The sequence below is a fragment of the Littorina saxatilis genome, linkage group LG1 (genome assembly GCF_037325665.1).
Source record: "Littorina saxatilis isolate snail1 linkage group LG1, US_GU_Lsax_2.0, whole genome shotgun sequence".
Lineage (NCBI taxonomy): Eukaryota > Metazoa > Mollusca > Gastropoda > Littorinimorpha > Littorinidae > Littorina > Littorina saxatilis.
In genome coordinates this window covers 8567485-8588236 of record NC_090245.1, presented here as the reverse complement: position 1 = coordinate 8588236, position 20752 = coordinate 8567485, and the positions used below count along the sequence as shown (strand labels likewise).

General features: G+C 42.9%; 2 protein-coding genes across 2 annotated transcripts in view; both read left to right on the top strand.

Annotated features, from left to right (window-relative positions):
• The window catches only part of LOC138960796 (L-fucose kinase-like), a 49243-nt gene extending 44408 nt beyond the window's left edge, over positions 1 to 4835 (top strand). The window contains exons 26-28 of the mRNA XM_070332455.1: positions 768 to 867; positions 2258 to 2481; positions 4703 to 4835. Coding sequence (XP_070188556.1) covers positions 768 to 867; positions 2258 to 2481; positions 4703 to 4774 — 396 coding nt within the window. The 3' untranslated portion in view covers positions 4775 to 4835. The remainder of the gene's footprint in view (positions 1 to 767; positions 868 to 2257; positions 2482 to 4702) is intronic.
• Positions 4836 to 15594: 10759 nt separating this feature from the next.
• Positions 15595 to 20510, top strand: LOC138960788 (vacuolar protein sorting-associated protein 4-like). The gene is made up of 3 exons (XM_070332442.1): positions 15595 to 15732; positions 16579 to 17378; positions 17993 to 20510. The coding sequence occupies exons 2-3, from the start codon at positions 16605 to 16607 to the stop codon at positions 18524 to 18526; spliced, it is 1308 nt and encodes a 435-aa protein (XP_070188543.1). The 5' UTR covers positions 15595 to 15732; positions 16579 to 16604; the 3' UTR covers positions 18527 to 20510.
• The last annotated feature ends 242 nt before the right edge of the window (positions 20511 to 20752 follow it).

The window sequence follows — 20752 nt, the reverse complement described above, 5'->3', positions numbered from 1 at the left end:
TTCATGGGCTGAAACTCCCACGGCTTTTACGTGTATGACCGTTTTTACCCCGCCATTTAGGCAGCCATACGCCGCTTTCGGAGGAAGCATGCTGGGTATTTTCGTGTTTCTATAACCCACCGAACTCTGACATGGATTACAGGATCTTTTTCGTGCGCACTTGGTCTTGTGCTTGCGTGTACACACGGGGGTGTTCGGACACCGAGGAGAGTCTGCACACAAAGTTGACTCTGAGAAATAAATCTCTCGCCGAACGTGGGGACGAACTCATGCTGACAGCGGCCAATTGGATACAAATCCAGCGCGCTACCGACTGAGCTACATCCCCGCCCCGGAACCTGTCTGTAACAACCAGCCAAGGGACCGACCCAAAGTGGTTTTTATAGACAGGTGATTGTTGTGGAAAGGGGAATTAGAGAGAGAAAAAGTCCGTTGGGGACCCTTTGGGATGGTCGTTTTGGACAGGTGGTCGTTCTCAACAGGTGGTTGCTAGGGCAGGTGGTCATTTTGGACAGGTGGTCGTTCTCATCAGGTGATTGCTAGGGCAGGTGGTCATTTTGGACAGGTGGTCGTTCTCAACAGGTGGTTGCTAGGGCAGGTGGTCGTTTTGGATAGGTGGTCGTTTTGGACAGGTGGTCGTTTTGGACAGGTGGTCGTTCTCAACAGGTGGTTGCTAGGGCAGGTGGTCGTTTTGGACAGGTGGTCGTTCTCAACAGGTGGTTGCTAGGGCAGGTTGGACTGTATTTCTGACCTTTTTCCTACCGCAGGATGTGATACGCAACTGGTACGCCCGCAACCCCCACATTGTCAGCACAGAGGACGCTCTGGTGGAGCTGGCTCAGGAGTGTTCCCACGCCTTCATTGACGGTCAGTGCAATTTTTGAGAAAAGTGAATTTGGACGGATTAACATAATAGGCCCAGCAGTGTGCGAAGCTGTGGACGTTCTCAGCAGGCAGATGGTGGGTTGTGCTGTGGTATGTCTGTTTGTGGGGTGGGGGGGGGGGGGGGGGATTGTGAGTGTTTGTGTGTGCGTGTGGGTGTGGTGTGTTTGTGTATGTTGTGATTGTGCCTTTAATATCTCAGCAGAGAAATTTGTTTTTGGTGTGTAAATGACAACAAACATAAAACATGACATAGAACAACATGGAACATTGAGATAGAGTAAAAGTATTAAGATATGGATCATTTCTTAAACATGACTGCAAACTCTCGGTGCAAATCATAAAAAGATGTTGGTCGGTGCAAATCATAAAAAGATGTTGGGGATGGCATTAGTTTGACCAGGTGGTTACAGCACCCGAGAAGTTGGCAGTGTCTGAGTGTTGTATGTTTTCATGAAGACTGGTTCAAAGAGAAGGAGTGGCAATTCTGCCTTATAAGATTGGTCTAGCTGAGGAGATAATTCTCTGACATTGTTGTGTAGTATTGCATAGCTACAGAATGAATCATTTATGAATTTCATCCCAGTGTGTTTTTGATTTAAAAATGTATGCTTGAAAACTCTGAATCCTGCTCTCAGACTGAGCTGAGCTACCCACTTCCAAGTGCAGTCTTTCGGATGAGACAAAAAACCGAGGTCCCTTCGTGTACACTACATTGGGGTGTGCACGTTAAAGATCCCACGATTGACAAAAGGGTCTTTCCTGGCAAAATTGTATAGGCATAGATAAAAATGTCCACCAAAATACCCGTGTGACTTGGAATAATAGGCCGTGAAAAGTAGGATATGCGCCGAAATGGCTGCGATCTGCTGGCCGATGTGAATGCGTGATGTATTGTGTAAAAAAATTCCATCTCACACAGCATAAATAAATCCCTGTGCCTTGAATATGTGCGCAATATAAATTGCATAAAATAAAATAAAAATAAAAAAATAAAAAAAATAAATCCCTGCGCTTAGAACTGTACCCACGGAATACGTGCGATATAAGCCTCATATTGATTGATTGATTGATGCAGTGTAAAACCTCATATTCGTATCTTCTCAAAGACATTAACAACTAAAGATTTGACTTATGGCAAGAACATGTTCTAGGAAGGAGGGTACCTTTCTGTCAAGGTACTGATGCTTCAAACAATGATTCGCATGTTAATTCAGATGAATTCTATGCGTTTATTTATAATGTTTTGATGTATGTGATGTAAAATCTCAGCCTCACACACAGTGTTATACAAGCCAGAAGAAAAATGTCTGTTTGTCTCTCATTCAGATAATAAATTTGTATTGAATTTAATGGAATTAATTCTTCTTCACAGGTGACTTTGACCGAGTGGGTCAGTGCGTTGGGCGTTACTGGGAGATGAAGAAACGCATGGCGCCAGGCTGCGAGCCCCAGACCATCGCTCAGATCATGAAAGCCTTGAAGCCCTACATGCTTGGAATGTGCTCTGCTGGCGCTGGCGGAGGGGGCTTCATTTACGGAATTCTGCGGGACGGCAAGATGAGGGGCGAAGCTGTGGACGTTCTCAGCAGGCAGATTGTGGGTTGTGCTGTGGCGTGTGTGTGTTGGGGGGGGGGGGGGGGGGGGGGGGGGGGGGGGGGGGGGGGGGGGGGGGGGATTGTGAGTGTTTGTGTGTGTTGTGTTTGTGTTTTTTTTTTGTTGTTGTTGTTTTTTTTGTTTTGTTGTTGTATACTTAGACCACCTCTTTAAAGCGACCACCTGTCCACAGCGACCACTCGCAAGGATCCCAGATGAGTTATTCTTCTATATAATTCACTTCTTTTTAATAGTGACCACCTGTCTATAGTTTCTGGTTGACCTGTTGAGTGGTCGTTACAGACAGGTTGGACTATGATAGAGTACAGGAAGAAAGTGGCTTTACCCAGTCTTTTTCTGGGCTTGTATTTAGCATGCGTGCAGTGATGTGTGTAAAATTATTATTTTATTTTTTTGATGGGGCAGCTTGTAGAAATAATGTATTTATCAATAAGTTGCTTTTTGTGCTTTGGTTTCTTCATGTTCACATTCATTTGTGATTTTCTGGCCATTTTTAGATTCAGTAAAGTATTGACTGAAAGTTTTAACGAGGGCGGACGGGAAGTTTGTTTGTTATCCAATTTATCTGTATCTGTACAAATAATGTCATCGTGGAATTTTGGCGGAACTTGATTCTTGGCTATTTTGATGTTTTTAAGTTTTAGACTAAGAAAATCATTCTCCATGAAAAGTGTTCGTGTTTCTATAACCCACCGAACTCTGACATGGATTACAGGATCTTTTCCGTGCGCACTTGGTTTTGTGCTTGCGTGTACACACGAAGGGGGTTACAGACCTGGGAACCCATACGATTTCGCCATATTTTGTACGCATGATTGTCGAGAATACGATCAGTCCGGTCAGTGAAAGAAAAATACGACCAGAAACATTCCCAGACTACTTTTCTTCACAAGCCCATCTCGAAGCCGATCCAGTACTTTGACACATGATTACAGTTTTTGTCAGTAAACATTGAAAAAATGCATTTGTTTTAAATGTATAGGTAAACTTAATTAATGGTGTGACGGACGCGTGTGAAGCATGCTTTAATCATGGATGTTCATATGCTGTGTGGAGTACGCTCATTTTTCTGAAAATACACCAAGTTTGTTTGAGAATACTCTAAGTGCAAAACAGGGGTTCCCAGGTCTGGGGTTAAGTCACTGGCAGGTCTGCACATAAGTTGACCTCGGAGATCGGAAAAATCTCCACTCTTAACCCACCAGGCGGCAGCCACCGGGATTCGAACTCACGACCTCCCGATTAGGAGGCCGACGTCTTATTACCACGCCACTGCTCCCGTCACCTAAATATGATTGACAGTACATGATTTAACATTCTTGTTTCTTTCTTTCTATAACAGGAACGAATATAAACACCGTTTCATAATAAAAATAATCAGTTTTGTTCTTCTTCTGAAAAGCTGTTTGAAACAAGTTACGCCAAAATTCGACGACAACGTCGAAATGTGACTTTAGCTGGACTGGTCAGAGATATATTTAAACTACTCACTAATGCTTCCCCCACCCCCCCCCCCCCCCCCCCCCCCCCCCAGTTGCAATTGTAGAAAGAACACTAGGCAGAACTGAAAAAATCGCTGAACTTGCTTGCTGGCCGCTGCGCTGCTACTAATGACTTCGGTCCTCGCTCTCTCTCTCTGAATCCCTTATCTGTTACCATTGTTTCATTCCAGATGCTGTCCTTCACTCATCACCTCCCCCCAGCCCTCCAACCCTCTTCCATTCCCCGCATTCGTTCCCACGGTACTCTGCTATCACTTCCTCCTGCATTACCTCAACACCTCCTCCCCCCCCCCCCCCCCCCCCCCCCCCCCCCCCATTTTAGCTGCATATCTGTCTCGTTTAAATAGAGTTTATGGTTGCTGACCGCTCCCTCTAAACTCACACTTTATTTAGGCCTAAAAAAAAAATAGGTGAGGTTACGGTAACCCGACCTACCCTATTTTTAGGGGCCGACCCTATAACTTTTTATTACATTTGTCAAAAAAACACAAAAAACCCACAAGAAAACGAGTGCAGAAAATGCAATGAAAGCGAAAGCGCTCGAGTCGCACACTTATTTCCCTGTCAAGTAGGTTTAATTTGTACAAATTAGAAAAACAAAGTAAAAAAAAAAAAAAGTGATTGCCTACCTTCCTACCCTATTTGTTTGGGCTATGTTATCGTAACCACACCTATTTTTTTTGTTGGCCTTACACTTGCAGGGACTGGAAGAGGCGGTGGTGTACGAGGCAACAGTGGATACGACAGGGCTGACCGTTACAGTTGAGCCTTAAAGTGACCGAGATACGCCGTCAAAGTCATCGCCATATGAACGCATCATTTGTGTGGTATATTATTTCACCTATTAAAAGTCAAAGCTATGTGAACACATCATTCATGTGTTATATTATTTCACGTATCAAGTCAACGCTATGTGAACGCATCATTCGTGTGTTATATTATTTCACGTATCAAGTCGACGCTATGTGAACGCATCATTCGTGTGTTATATTATTTCATGTATCAAGTCAACGTTATGTGAGCGCATTACATATATTTGTGTGTTATATTATCTCACATATCATCCAGCTTTAGGTACATGGAGACCAGCCCTTCCTGTCATCCATGATGATTGTTGTTGAAATATTCTACCTCTGAGAGGGATTATGATTTTTTGTTAGGCAAAAAAAAAAAAAAGTCTGTTTACGGTAACATAGGCCCAAAAAATAGGGTCGGTAGGTCATTATTTTTTTATTTTTTAATTTTTTTTCTCCAAAAAACCATATTTTTACGTTATTTTGCAAAAAAAACAAATGGTTTTTTTTTTTTCCCCAAATGCCAAAAAAAAGTCTAGGGTCGCGCGAAAAAAATAGGGTCGGTCGGGTTACCGTAAACAGACTAATTTTTTTTTTGGCCTTATCATGGTTTTTTAGTTTTCTTTTTGTTCCTTTTTTTGAGGAGAGGTATGTGTGGTTGTTTGTTGTTGTTATCTTTTGCTCACTTTGTTTTATTTTTTTCTGGCTCTTATTTTTGTCATATTTGATGTTTACTTGCATAATTGCAAGTGGACCTTGTTGAATCTGTATCTGTATCTGTGACAATACGTTGAAAAACCACTTCTGGCATTTGATCAATGGAAGGAAGGAGCACATACAAATAAGTCCTAGACTGGGTGGAGATGAGATTTAAAGATCTCCACAGATCCTGCCAGAACTTGATCGTCCTGTAGATGGTTCCAGTCTGCGATCGTCCTGGGAAAATAAGAGTTCCTGTGAATGTTTGTTTTTCCAGGAATAGTTTAAAAGCAGCGGCTATTGTTCGTAACACTGTTTTCAACACAAAATCTTTGAAATGCCTGTCACTTTGTGTTTGTTTCTCGTAGGTTTGAGGTAAGTATGAGATGGTATGGCCGGTGTGATTCTTTATGCCTGTCTCGTTTGTAGCCTGCCATATTAATCTTCTACCTTTGAGTTTCCTGGTAGTATTTCTTTGCTCATTCTTCACATTGTTGTACATGTACTTCTATAGGGTAGCGTCTGGAAGTGATTCGCTCGGGTCACACATTTGTCACAACCACAAAGTATAGCACAGATACGACTTGTCGTTTCACGATCTTCAGCTACAGAAGCTGAAGTACAGGTTTACCTGACTTGTATTTGGAAGAACAGTTTTTAGCATAGGTGAGAGATCCAAAGATGTCCTATTTAGACATTGTCTTTCACCTGGCTCTATTACGTTTCCATCTTACAGGTTGGCCTTTTTTTTAAAGCTTTTTTTTTGGAACTTTGTTATCAATTGTTTGTGTGTGTGTGAAAACACAGCAGCTTATTGTGGCCTTTGTTTAAATGGAGACTTAATTGCCTTACAAGATTTCCATTCAGATGCAAACTATTGTAACCAAACTCATAGTCATTGAATTAAAACAAATATCAATCATTTTCATTGCTTTGTAACATGTAAAATGTGACACACATTCAAAGAAATGTCCATGTTTGCATGACGGAAAGCTGGTTGAGAATTTGAAGGGCAGGAGACTGTGGTTGTGTGCATGAATATGGGGTACATGTACTGCCCTTCTGGAATAGTACTTATTCCTTTGGGGGCATGTTTTTTTCATGTGGTATTTTGCTTTGGATGATGTTAATTATGGTCAAAAGAATTCCTGCTATTGCTTGAAATGGGTTCATGTTCTTTTTTATTATTTTTATTACGTACTCATTTGCTTAGAATGATTATTAATGGCCAAAAGATTTCAATATGTGAATTTAGGGCTGCCTTTTTTGCTCGAGTATTTATTTTCTTTTTGATGCTAATATTAAAACTCTATACTCCCATTCTGAATGTTATTATTATTTTTTTGCTCAGAAGATTTGGTTATTTTAATGTTGACTGTGCATGTGGCTAAGGACTTGCTTTTGCTTGAATGTGTTTTTAATCTTGAAGAGATTCTTTTATCTGTAGTTGCTATTAGCAACCATTGTGACTTACTCTCTACCTATTTTTATAAATGTATATTTGCTAAAAACTTTTTCAAGAATATTGCTCAGCATTTACCTTGCTCTAGATTCTGTTGTCTAATTTTGTGTTTGATAGTGATTATTCAATTTTGAAGCATTCAGCTTCCCAATTTCATTTTGTGACCAAACTTATGCAAGAAAATCCATCCGTGTTTATTGTTGTTAAATTGTTTGCCTCTTACAAGTTATGTCCAAAGGCATTTGGCAAGCTTTTCTTATTCAAATGAAAGAGAGCTTCATCCCTGTGTGTACAATGATGTAGAACACCACAATTGTGATCAGGCATGCTTTTACATGGAACAAGAGCAAATATGTTGTGCTTTCTCTGGGACACAGGTAAACATCAAGAGTTCCACTGCTTCATGTGCAGAACGAGAATTTTGTTTGCAGGATTAATTTTGTTTATTGACATAGGCATAGCTGCCAACCCTCCCGGATTTTCCGGGAATCTCCCGAATTTTACAACTTCTCCCTGCTTCTTCTTCTTCTGCGTTCGTGGGCTGAAACTCCCACGTACACTCGTGGTTTTTTTTGCACGAGTGGAATTTTACGTGTATGACCGTTTTTTACCCCGCCATTTAGGCAGCCATACGCCGTTTTCGGAGGAAGCATGCTGGGTATTTTCGTGTTTCTATAACCCACCGAACTCTGACATGGATTACAGGATCTTTTTCGTGCGCACTTGGTCTTGCGCTTGCGTGTACACACGGGGGGGGGGGGGGGGGGGGGGGGGGGGTGTTCGGACACCGAGGAGAGTCTGCACACAAAGTTGACTCTGAGAAATAAATCTCTCGCCGAACGTGGGGACGAACTCACGCTGACAGCGGCCAACTGGATACAAATCCAGCGCGCTACCGACTGAGCTACATCCCCGCCCACTTCTCCCTGCTCATATTGAAGACTAAACGGTCCCCCTGGACCCCCTGGCTCCTGGATTTTGACTTGAGAAGGTTGGCAGCAGAATGCATAGGTGTCATTTTCAACATAATTGAGCACAAATTCCCACGCTGTGCAGAAAGCAGCCAGGCTGTGTGTATACTTTTGGTATGTGAGGAACTGAATTGATGATCAAGCTATCGTATCCCATGTAAAAGCCTGGCTGATATCTGCAAGGTTTCTTTTTACATGATTATGTATGAATATTAAATCAGAGTGCTTTTTATGCAGACAAAGAGTGCAAGTACTTGAACTTGGCAAATATTGTGCTATTTCATATATAAATTCGGTATTTGTTGGGTTACGTGTGTGTGTGATTAGGTTAACTGTGTTTTGAGTACTCTAAGTGATATTTTATAACAAATTAAATGAAAAAGTAAACAACTTCAAGCGGCAAAGTTTTGCCTCAAATGCTTTGCCGGCAGTTAAAATTAGGCTTTTCAATAAGGGGAAATATGGCATGCATTTTATGCAGTTTGATGCATATGTTCAGCATAACTGCATTCCTAAAATGAGTCGACTACACCTACTTGCAAGTACATACATGTATCTTATTTACACCCCCGGTATAGGGGTGTGTATAGGATTCGGTCGATGTGTTTGTTTGTTTGTGTGTTTGTGTTCGCATATAGATCTCAAGAATGAACGGACCGATCGTCACCAAACTTGGTGAACAGGTTCTATACATTCCTGAGACGGTCCTTACAAAAATTGGGACCAGTCAAACACACGGTTAGGGAGTTATTGGTGGATTAAGATTCTACAAGGACTTATAGAGGGACATATTAATGGTCAAAGGGAAATAACCTTCTCAGTTGGTGGCAGTGAGAATGGTAAGGACGGGGGTGTTTTTCCTACCTCGGAGGAATTTCTTGTTTCTATCAACTTTGGACAAGAAAAAGAGAAAGGGGGAAAAAAAGGAGGAAACAGACAGAAAGCAAGAGAAAGCACATTCTGGGAAGGACTGATTCAAAAGTATTGCACAGAAAAAAATATATAAACTGTCGATAAACTTGTATGATTAACATTTGCCTAAAGTCTAGTTGGATAATGATGCTCAACAGATTAAAAGCTGACTTTAAAAATGATGGATATGAAGCACACACACATAATTGTGAAAGAGAAATGATGGGAAGTAATGCATAATAATTCACATTGTTATCTTTTGGTTTGCCTTGAGGGCTTGTTTTGTGTTTCTTGTTGATCTTTGAAATCCAGATTTTGCCGTTGAGATTTGGCACACAGCACATGTGTTTCTGCTTTGTGACCAGAGGTAATGAAAGAATATATTGCTGTACATGCAGGTTTTGTTAGAACAGCATAAACAGACACGATTCAAAAGGTATTTCATTGTTTGCAATAACTACAAGATCAGGGCTAACACCTTTCCGGTTCTCGCCGGAAATCCGGTTTTTGAAAACTTTTAAAACCGGAAAATCCGGTTTCTTAAAGTAAAGTTTTGTTTTTTGTCCCTACAAGATAATAAATAAAAAAAACTCAGCTTCTGGGGGGCGCCGCCGTGGACCCTGGCCTTTCGGGTTTTTCTCTTTTTTTTGTTTGTATTAGCCCTGCAAGATGCAGCAAGCTAGAACTAAAAAGGTGTTGGTATAGAAATGTAATCTGATGGAAGCAGAGTGCATCACTTTAATTATAACTGAATATTAAAATGCACTACCAAAGATTCATCATTCAGCTGATATGTATTTTAAAATCTATGTGGTGGTTCAAATAAACATGATAAGAGGTGGCACATTTAGACCATCTTGAAATATGCTTCTCTGTGCTTGAAAAGCGCTGCAACAGCTGATATATTTGACATTTTTTATTTCATAATTTCTGATAATTTTTCCCTTTTCTGATAGACTATATACATTTCAGGTCACAGCACACAAGTACCTGTTATGATTTTGCATATTAGTGACACTGTGTGTTTGCACAATACTTTATTTGAGGTGAAAGAAGTGATTCATTAAAAACATTTTTGATGTGGGCCAGTGTGTGCTGTGTATATCACCACACAAAGTATAATTGTACTCTTGCACTCAATACATCTTTGTCATGTTATGAAATAAAGATGTAGCATACTGCTTATTGGTGTTCATGCAGTGTTGGCCTGAATGAGTAAACAAACTTGCATAATATTGTTTCTGTTTCAATTCGGGGAAGCTATTTATGGTATGGAGTATTTCTCTGCTAAAGTAAAAAACACACAAAAAAGTAACAGGTGGACTGACTGAAGATTGAGGTGTATAACTACATTGTACCACCTTGTGTGTATGTATGGGTGTGTGGTGTGTGTGTCGATATTGCTATCATGTGATCGTCACATGATACATATTAATAGACTGTGAACTACGTCACTATTATGTGTGTGAATGTACGCGCGAGACATGCGCAGGTTGTACGATGTTACCGCCAAGATGGCCTAGAAGCCAAACAATAAAGTGAAGCCATTATCTCTTCAACTGTTACTGCAGTGTCCGTTTCTGTACATGGAACCCGGAGCGAATGCGTCCATAAACATTCAACGAACACAAACACAAAACGATACATGGTGTCAGAATCATCATGGCAGAAGACGGAGTAGCAGCGCAGCCGAGGTCGGTAACCGTCAAAGTTCCGTTACCTCAGAGACTTGAGCTGTCAGCACAAGGTTTGGAGGCGACTTGGCGCAAGTTCAAGCGGTCGTGGGAGACATACGAACTAGCATCGCGTCTTGATTCTCAGGATGAGAAGTATCGAGCCGCAGTATTCAAGACTTGTCTCAGTGATGGTGCAAGGGACGTGTTCGAAGGTTTGCCTTTCGAGGCTGCAGACGACAAGGACAAAATTACGAAGATAATTCCCTTGTTCGAAGCCTACTGTGTGGGGGAGACATCAGAAGTCTACGAGACTTACAAGTTTCACCAGCGAAAGCAAGAGAAGGGGGAAACGATCGACACGTACATCGGAGCACTCCGACAACTAGCTAGCTCCTGTAACTTCAAGACATTCGAAGAAAGGATGCTACGCGATCAAGTCGTTATTGGACTGTCAGATGACACGGTTCGGGAAAAACTCTTGCAAGAGTCAGGTCTAACTTTGAAAAAGTGCATTGAGATCTGCAGAGTGAGTGAGGCAGCAGCCCAGCAGGCCAAGAGTATGGCTGGTGATGAAGCCCTACATCGTGTCGGTGTGCATGTGAGAAAAAAGACAAACAGTCAGAAGGACAAGGGTGCTACCCCGAAGTCGAAGCATGATCGTCATGATGGTAGAGGTATGGGCGAAAAAGACAGTGGTGTGAAAGCGTGTGTGTATTGTGGCAAATCGCACAAGAAAGGCAAGGAACACTGTTTCGCATATGGCAAGACTTGCAATCGTTGCAAAAAGAAAAACCATTTTGCTCGTCAGTGCAAACAAAGCTCAGATAGGCAAGTGCATGAAATGTCTGATGATGAGAGTGATGATGATGATGGTCATTTTGTTCTGACGATGAGTGAAAATGATGATGAACATGTTTTGTCTGTTGATGATGTTGATAAATCTGTGCATGCAAAAATGCTTGTTGGACATGACAGAGTGACGACATCGTTGCAACTTGACAGTGGAGCCACTATCAACAGTTTGTCCGTAGAGACGTACAAGACTGTGACGGGAGACGTAGCGTTGACAAAGCTGACCAAAAGCAACAAACGCTTGTTGATGTATGACAAAAGACCAGTAACTCCTCTAGGTGAGCGTATTCTGCCTGTGGTCAATCCAAAGAACGGCAAAAGCTACAAAGTGCGCTTTGTGGTAGTGAACGCCAAAGTGAAGGATATCTTGGGCTGTAGAGCAAGCCAACACATGCAGTTGATCACGGTCAATGTCGAGAACATTTCAGCCATAGGCACAGGGGATAAGCATGTTCTCACAGGGTTTGATGACGTATTCAAAGGGGAGGTTGGGGCTCTGGACGGAAAGCTAACGTTTGAAACAGACCCATCGGTTCCTCCAGTGAAGCTTCCATGTCGTCAGTGGCCCATAGCTGTCAAAGAGAAGGTCAAAGCAGAAATTGATCGTCTGCTTGAGTTAGGGGTCCTCGTTCCGGTGAACACACCAACTGATTGGATTAGCAGCGTAGTTGTGACGTTGAAGCCCAATGGTCAGGCTAGGTTGTGCATAGATCCAAAACCCTTGAACAAGGCATTGAAAAGAAATGATTACCCCATGAAGAGCATTGATGACGCGTTAGAGTCGATGGTAGGCGCAAAGATTTTCTCGCATTTCGACATGCGCAATGGCTTCTGGCACGTTGTCCTGGACGACGAAAGCAGTCTCTTGACAACGTTTGAAACCCCTTTCGGAAAATTTCGCTGGACTAGAATGCCGTTCGGTGCGTCGGTATGTCCAGAGGAATTTCAGCGCCGTGTCGATGATGCGCTGAACGGACTGCCGGGCGTGTTCGCAGTTCATGATGATGTCATTGTGTGGGGGTCGGGAGACACAGAGAAAGAAGCAGCAAAAGACCATGACCAGAACGTTCGGTTGTTCTTGCAGAGATGTCGCGAGAAGAACATCAAACTGAACAAAGAGAAGGTCGAGTACAGGAAAACTGAGGTCTCGTATCTGGGTCACGTGATCTCAAAGGACGGGTTGAAGTGTGACATGAAGAAAGTCGATGCAATCAAGTCGTTTCCGCAGCCAGAAGACAAAGCGGCGGTTCAGAGACTTCTGGGGATGGTAGGGTATCTCCAGAAGTTTGCACCACGTCTGTCGGAGGTCGCAGCGCCTCTGCGTGAGCTGGTGAAAAAAGACGTGCATTTCCGCTGGGATGAGAACCTGCACGGGAAAGCGTTTGATGAGATCAAGCGCATGTTGACTGAACCACCGGTTTTGCGATTTTTTGACCCTGGTGCGAAAACTACTCTTCAGTGTGATGCGTCTGAGTTCGGTCTGGGGGCGTGTTTGTTGTCAGATGGACAACCGGTACAGTTCGCGTCGCGAGCGCTGACCCAAACTGAACGCAACTATGCGCAAATAGAGAAGGAAATGCTTGCGATTCTCTTCGGGCTGGAACGTTTCGAGCGCTATGTGTATGGTAGACATGTTGAGGTGGAGTCGGATCACAAGCCGTTGATTCCCATTCACAACAAAACCTTGTTGGCAGCGCCAAAACGTCTGCAACGCATGTTGCTGAGAACGCAAAAGTTTGACTACACTGTGGTGTACAAGAAAGGTACAGAGATGTATCTCGCTGACACGCTCAGCAGAGCTGTGGTCAGGTCACACAAAGCAGGGAAAATGAAGAGCGAACAGATTTTCCAGACAGAAATAGAGCAGGAAATCGAGAGCATTGACATGGCCGCGCATGTGTCCGTGTCTGAAGGGCGACTCGAAGAGTTGAAAGAGGCAACAAAACGTGATAAAGATTTGTGTCGGCTGATGCAAATAACACAAGAAGGTTGGCCTGAGTCGAGACAAAGCTTACCGCTAGGTCTTCAACCTTACTTTCCATTCAGAGAGGAAGTATCGACTCAGAACGGTCTTTGTTTCAAGGCAGAAAGGATCATTGTACCAACAGAAATGAGGGAGAAAGTCCTACACTTGCTCCATCAGGCTCATACTGGGATTCAGGGTTGCATGAGAAGGGCAAGAGAACTGGTCTATTGGCCAGGAATGAACGCAGACATAGAAAAGTTGGTGAGCAAATGTGCAACTTGTCAGACACACCAAAGCAACCAACAGAAAGAGCCCATGATTTCCCACCCAATACCTGAAAGGCCCTGGGAAACGCTAGGGTGTGATCTCTTTGACTTTCAAGAGAAGTCGTACCTGGTAGTGGTAGACTACTACTCTGATTTCTTTGAAGTCGATCGCCTTGAGAACAAAACAGCAGAAGAAGTCATCTACAAGACAAAAGCCCATTTAGCCAGACATGGAATCCCTGATAAGATCATCTCTGATAACGGTCCGCCGTATAGCTCAGACAAATACAGAGATTTCGCTGAGGCTTGGGGATTCGAACACATAACCAGTTCGCCATATTATCCGCAATCCAACGGAAAGGCAGAAAATGCGGTCAAACAAGCAAAAACTCTGATCATGAAAGCTGTAGAAAGCAAAACAGATCCATACTTGGCTCTACTAGAGTTAAGGAACATACCATCGGAGGTGATGAAAACCTCTCCAGTGCAAAGACTGTTCAGCAGAAGAACCAAAACCAGAATTCCTACAGCCAAAACTCTGCTAAAACCGCAGACGTGCACAAACGTGACTGGCAATCTGATCAAAAGAAAAGAAAAACAGACAAAGTGCTATAACAAAGGTACAGCAGAACTAGAAACCCTACAGCCAGGTCAAACCGTGAGGGTGAAGTTAGGCAAAACTTGGACTAAAGCAAAAGTAGAGCAACAGGTAGATGTCAGGTCTTACAAACTGCACACAGAAAATGGTAAAGCATACAGACGCAACAGGCGTCAAATCAGAACAACTGGAGAAACACTGACCAACACTGGTCCAAGGGAGACAATCACTCGAAAAACAGACCTTGATAGGCAGAGACAGCTAAATGACCAAGCAGTGAAAAACTACAGAGCAGTAGCTGATAGTCAGACTCAGGTGACCAAAGTCAGTACTCCTGTGAGTGCGACAAACACACCTGAAAATAAAACACCTGTGAAGATTCAGCCAAATGAAAAGAAAACTGAACGCATCAAAGTCAAGTTCATGAAGTCACAAACCGCAGGTAAAACAGACACAGGTCAAAGTCAAATCACTTCTCGTGGACGTCAGGTTAAACCACCAGCTTACCTGAATGACTATGTCAAAACCTAAAGACTGAAGACTGTAGGAGACAGTTCAGTATTTGTTGTTTGTGTGTTTTGTTTGAAGAGAAAAGATAGACAGTGAAGAAAGTAAACATTTGGTGGTATTGTTTATGTCCCGCGTTGTGAGCGAATGTGATAAATTTAATTCAAGGCGTTGAATTATTGTCCAGTAAAGTTTCATTGTCCAGAGAGAGAATGTGTTGTTATTATTGGAGTTGTGAAATGATGCTCTAGTCAAGATGTCCAGTCAGTGTGAATGTGTGAAATTAATCTAGGCGTAAAAATAATCTCAGCCTATTGGACTATGGTGAGAATGAGAATTTTATGTGCAGAGAATTCATTTTCCCGTGAAGTTTGGACAGTAAAAGTCTTTGGACTTGTTTATGTAAAGAAAAGGGGATGTGTCGATATTGCTATCATGTGATCGTCACATGATACATATTAATAGACTGTGAACTACGTCACTATTATGTGTGTGAATGTACGCGCGAGACATGCGCAGGTTGTACGATGTTACCGCCAAGATGGCCTAGAAGCCAAACAATAAAGTGAAGCCATTATCTCTTCAACTGTTACTGCAGTGTCCGTTTCTGTACATGGAACCCGGAGCGAATGCGTCCATAAACATTCAACGAACACAAACACAAAACGATACAGTGTGTGCAGCAAGAACAGTCTTGCCAGAAAAAAAATGTATCAAGATCATTAAACCTGCAGAATCTTACACCTGCGAATCATGTCTGCCTCTCTGTTTCTCTTTGTCTATCTGTTTCATACACACACAAACGCACGCACGTACAAATTATTGTCGAAGTACGCAAAACCAAATAAACCAAAGCAGCTGAAGTGCAACTTTCGTCGGAGTTACTTCCCTTGGACTAAGGATTTTGCCCAAGTCTGGAATCACCAAAGTTGCTCGTGCTAGAACACGGATTCTTGAACGTGGAACTACTGTGAAGACACTGACGAATCTCCCTCTGAAGGTGTGGTGGACTGACAGGGAAAACACAGGTAACCACAACTGTTATCTCTTAAGAATGAGACTAAACCTATACTGAGTCTGTAACCACCACAGGCACTTGACTGTGTCACGGGGTGGGCGGGGGCTGGAGGTGGGGTATACTCTCCTCCCTAATAGGCTACTATATATGTACCACAGAGTTCTCTTGTATTCGCTGCCTTGTTTCTTTTCTAGCTGCCACCTGCTTATGGTACCTTGGGCTTGGCAAAAACTAACAACAACATTTAAAACAACAACAACAACAATGTAGAACAGTTATAGCTACATAATATTATGTTTATTATGGTTTATGGAGTAAGTACTATGGCAAGTGAAGAACCCGATTAAGCCCTGTGTGAAGTTATATCATTTTCACGTCCCACATAGTGAATCTCAAAAGTCACTCTTTTTTTCAGTTCGTGACGACTATACCACTCAGTTCCAGGGGGTAAATTCAGGACTTTTTCACTCAAGGGTATATGAGGCACTTCCTTGTATTTTTCATTAAGCTTTTCCAGTGTATTGCACATTTTCAGTAGAACATCACAGATAGAAAGCACGAGGCCTCTTTACATTGTATTTAATGAAGTCTTAATCTTTCATCAAGCTAATACAGTGGAACCTCCCTTTTAAGACCGTCTAATTTAAGACTCCCTCCTTTTTAAGGTCTTGTTTTCTCAGACTTTTTGTTTATAACCTCTGTAAAATGACCCCCATTTTAAGACTCCCTCCTGGTTTAGACCCGATTTTCTCTGATTTTTGGAGGTCTTAGAAGGGGGGTTAAATTCCACTGTATTCAGTCCAAATCTTTCATCAACCTATTACCCTACATCAACCTATTACCCTACATGTTTCAGAATTGTGCAGAACACCAGCAGCCACCATGGAGCTCATTTCAATGAACTCGGTCAAAAAGGCACTGCAGCACCTGCACACAGCGTTCCATGCCGACTGCCGGCAGAAATACAAGTTGGCCGTTGTGGAGTACATGGAGGGGGCCCCACAGCTGGTGCAGGTAGCTAGGGAGGAGGGGCTGTGCACGCAGTCAAAGCAGTTTCTGAAAGCCAAGTGTCAGCAGTACCTGGACAGAATCCAAGCCATCAAGACGGGGCTGGATTCAGGCGAAGACACTATCCCTCCTAACACTACCGTTGACAGAACCCAACCCAACATCGATGGTTTGGATGAGGACTCAAGGGAGGCGATTCACAGTTGGACTGAGCTCCCTTTTCAGCACAGCCTGAGCGAGGTGAAGGGTGCAGAGCAGGTGAAAGAGTTTCTGTGGACGAATATTATTCTCCCCCTGCTTTGTCCCGGGCTTCCTGGCAGCGTGACGAGAGTCAAACGTGGAATTCTGCTCTACGGTCTTCCAGGCACTGGTAAAACTATGCTGTTGTGTGCAATGGCTGCTGCTGTGGCTTGCCCCGTTGTCAGAGTGACCGCTTGTGATCTCATCACCACTTGCTACGGTGCTGAATGCATGGTTCAGAGACTGAAGGACCTGTTTGCATGGGCCAAGCAGAACCAGCCCTGTGTCCTGTGTCTTGACGATCTGGATGTTTTGTATAGCCCTGACCACGATGCTGAAGACAGTGTCACGAGGATGGTCCGGGAAGAGTTGATCTTACAGCTGAAGCCAGTCTCTGCAGATTATCAGGTAATATCAATCATGTGATGTGGATATTGTAGTAAGTATACATGTATTAACATTGGTGTATATATTTATGGAAGCGTTGACTGCAATGCAGGCTTTTTGAATGGCATGTTACAGTACTTACAGTACTTACAGGTGTGTGAGTGTGTTGCACGCATGCACACACACACACACACACACACACACACACACACACACACACACACACACACACACACACACACACACACACACACGTACTTTTATTTCTCTCTCACTCTCTCTCCCTTTTAGATGACATGTATTGTGGATGGTGATGTCTGCCTATGAGATGCTGGATTATTACTCATTTAATTTGTTTGGATTATTGCTAATTTAATTTGTTTGTTTGTTTAACGTGTCACGGAAGTGAAATGTTCAGAATTTGAATCCATAATTTATTGATTTTATTGTGTTAAGGACAGTGGGCACAGAAGTTACAAATATGTACGTGCTGAAGACAAGACTAAGCAGACAAGTTCTTAAAGTACTGAATACATCATTACAGTTATGATAATCCTCACAGAATTATATAAAATAAATATGCAATTTTCTTGGGAGAAGAAGTTCTATGTCAGCAACCCTCTGTATGTTTATAGGTGACAGTTATTGGAGCTACACAGAAACCTTGGCACCTGGCAACTGACCGTGGCAAGCTACAACGGAAGTTTGACAGGAGATTCCACCTTACTTTGCCTGACAAAACCGAACGAGTGCAAATCTTCACTCAACAGATGACCAACATCGTTCACAAATTGTCTCAAAATGACCTTGACCTCATAGGTCAACTGACTTCTGGCTTCACAGGAGCAGATATTTCAGTCCTGGCAAGGTCGTGCGCAATGGCACCAGTTCGTATACTTCAGGGTGCCACCCACTTTCAAAAAGTCACCATGACCTTGACCCAGAATGGAACTGAGGTCACACAAGAAATGATGTCACCCTGTGATGCTGATGCCCCAGGAGCCGTTCAGATCACTTGGGAGTTCCTGAATCCAGAGCGCATTGATGTACCTCAAGTTACAATGGCAATGGTGGAAAAGGAAATTGCACACGGCCTCGTAAGACCCAGCTGTGGTGAACTTGACCTGCAAAAAATAAAAGAATGGGCTGAGGAGTTTGGACAGGACTAGAGTGTGTTTGGTGTGTTCATTTGGTCCCAGTGCTTGCAGCTGAACTGTAATGAGCTTTGCTTCTTGCTTCTCTTTGCAAGATAACCCAATGGGTTTTTACATTTAGTCAAGTTTTGACAAAATGTTTTAACATAGAAGGGGAATAGAGACGAGGGTGTGGTGTGTGTGTGTGTGTGTGTGTAGATCGAGCGGCACTGTCTCACCCTCATTTTTTGATCAAAATGGTTGTAATTTTAGTCAAGCAATCTTCAACGAAGCCTGGACTAAGGGATTGCACTTCAGCTTGGAAGCTTAAAATTTCATTTATGAGTTTGGTCATCAAAAACATATATTGATATGTTATGTTTGGATTAAAAAGAAGCTCAGGAAGTTATATTAACAAGAATAAAGAAAAGCGTGGTTTCCTGTTAAACGCAGTGCATTAATTTCATTTTGTGAGTTTGACGGATTGACTAAATGTACCGTACTTTCCGGGTGACAAGGCGCTTTGTTATCTAAGACGCACCCCCTTCTTTTTAAAAAAAAATTGTAATCCAGTCACCCATTGGACGCAGGGGGCCAATAGGGCGCACCAAAATGACCCAGTTTTTGCCATGAGAGGTGGTTCCCCTGTCATATCTGAGAGAGGAAACACTGCATCGGGGTCAGTGACCGGTCAGTGACCAAAGGCATTGTGATAGCTGGGTGGCCTTGTTAAAAGACACACCTTGTTCCCAGGGGTCAATGACCCAGTTTTTGCCATGAGAGGTGGTTCCCCTGTCATATCTGAGAGAGGAAACACTTCCTGCATCGGGGTCAGTGACCGGTCAGTGACCGAGTTTAACAGAGTGGAAATCTGTGTGTGCGGCCAGATCAAAGGCAGGGCAGTACCTAGTAGCTGAAACATGCATTTTCACAAGTTGTTTGACTGGTACTCAAGCGGTCTCTTTGATTTTTTTCGTATTTCATACACGGATTAGGCGCTTCGTTATACAAGACGCAGGGGTCGAACTCGAGGAAAAAAGTCGCGCCTTATGACCCGGAAAGTACGGTAGTAATTTTGCTTCATGCTACTTGTCTTAATAGCTATGCATTTCTGTGATCGAAAACTTTCTTAGGAACACCATCCCAGCCTATTCTTTTTGGTTTTTTAACAGGGGAGAAAATGTGTAGGAAGAGGGAGTGTATTATCACTGGATACAGGAATTTTGCCGAGTTTAAAGTGATTTGATACATGAATCACAGTGCAATCATTTGGCATTTGTGCAATACCCAGTCAAAACAGATCAGCTGTTCTGGTACAGTACTGATCGGAATACCATGGAACCCCCCTTTTAGACCTTTTTTGGGCGGGGATGTAGCTCAGTCGGTAGCGCGCTGGATTTGTATCCAGTTGGCCGCTGTCAGCGTGAGTTCGTTCCCACGTTCGGCGAGAGATTTATTTCTCAGAGTCAACTTTGTGTGCAGACTCTCCTCGGTGTCCGAACACCCCCGTGTGTACACGCAAGCACAAGACCAAGTGCGCACGAAAAAGATCCTGTAATCCATGTCAGAGTTCGGTGGGTTATAGAAACACGAAAATACCCAGCATGCTTCCTCCGAAAGCGGCGTATGGCTGCCTAAATGGCGGGGTAAAAAACGGTCATACACGTAAAATTCCACTCGTGCAAAAAACACGAGTGTACGTGGGAGTTTCAGCCCACGAACGCAGAAGAAGAAGAAGACCCCCAGATTTAAGACTTCCTCCCTTTTAAGACCTTGTTTTTTTTAACATTTTCTGTTCAATACCCCAGTAAATGTACCTCCATTTTAGGACCAGATTTTGTCATGTTGTTTGAGGTCTCAAAAGGGGTGTTTCCACTGTACACAAATCAAATGTATCAGCTTTAGTACACATTACATGTTTTATATGTTAAATGTAAATAGTGGGACAGTCCTTGTTGTCCTTGATATGCTGCATGTGATGAAATTGTGGCTGTTGCTATTAAATGCCTGTGAGATTTTGCTTCTTGGTTTGCGTGTTGTTTTTTACAAACACACAGGCACACACACACATACACATACACACACACACACACACACACACACACACACTGTCAAGGAATTTAGATGTGCTGCTGACTTATTGGTCCGGTGTTTGCTTTTCCATGTACGGGGTTTCTTCATTCACACACTCATTGACACATTTTTACACACACAGTCATACACAGACATACTCGTGCATACGGGATGGTGACAACACGCACT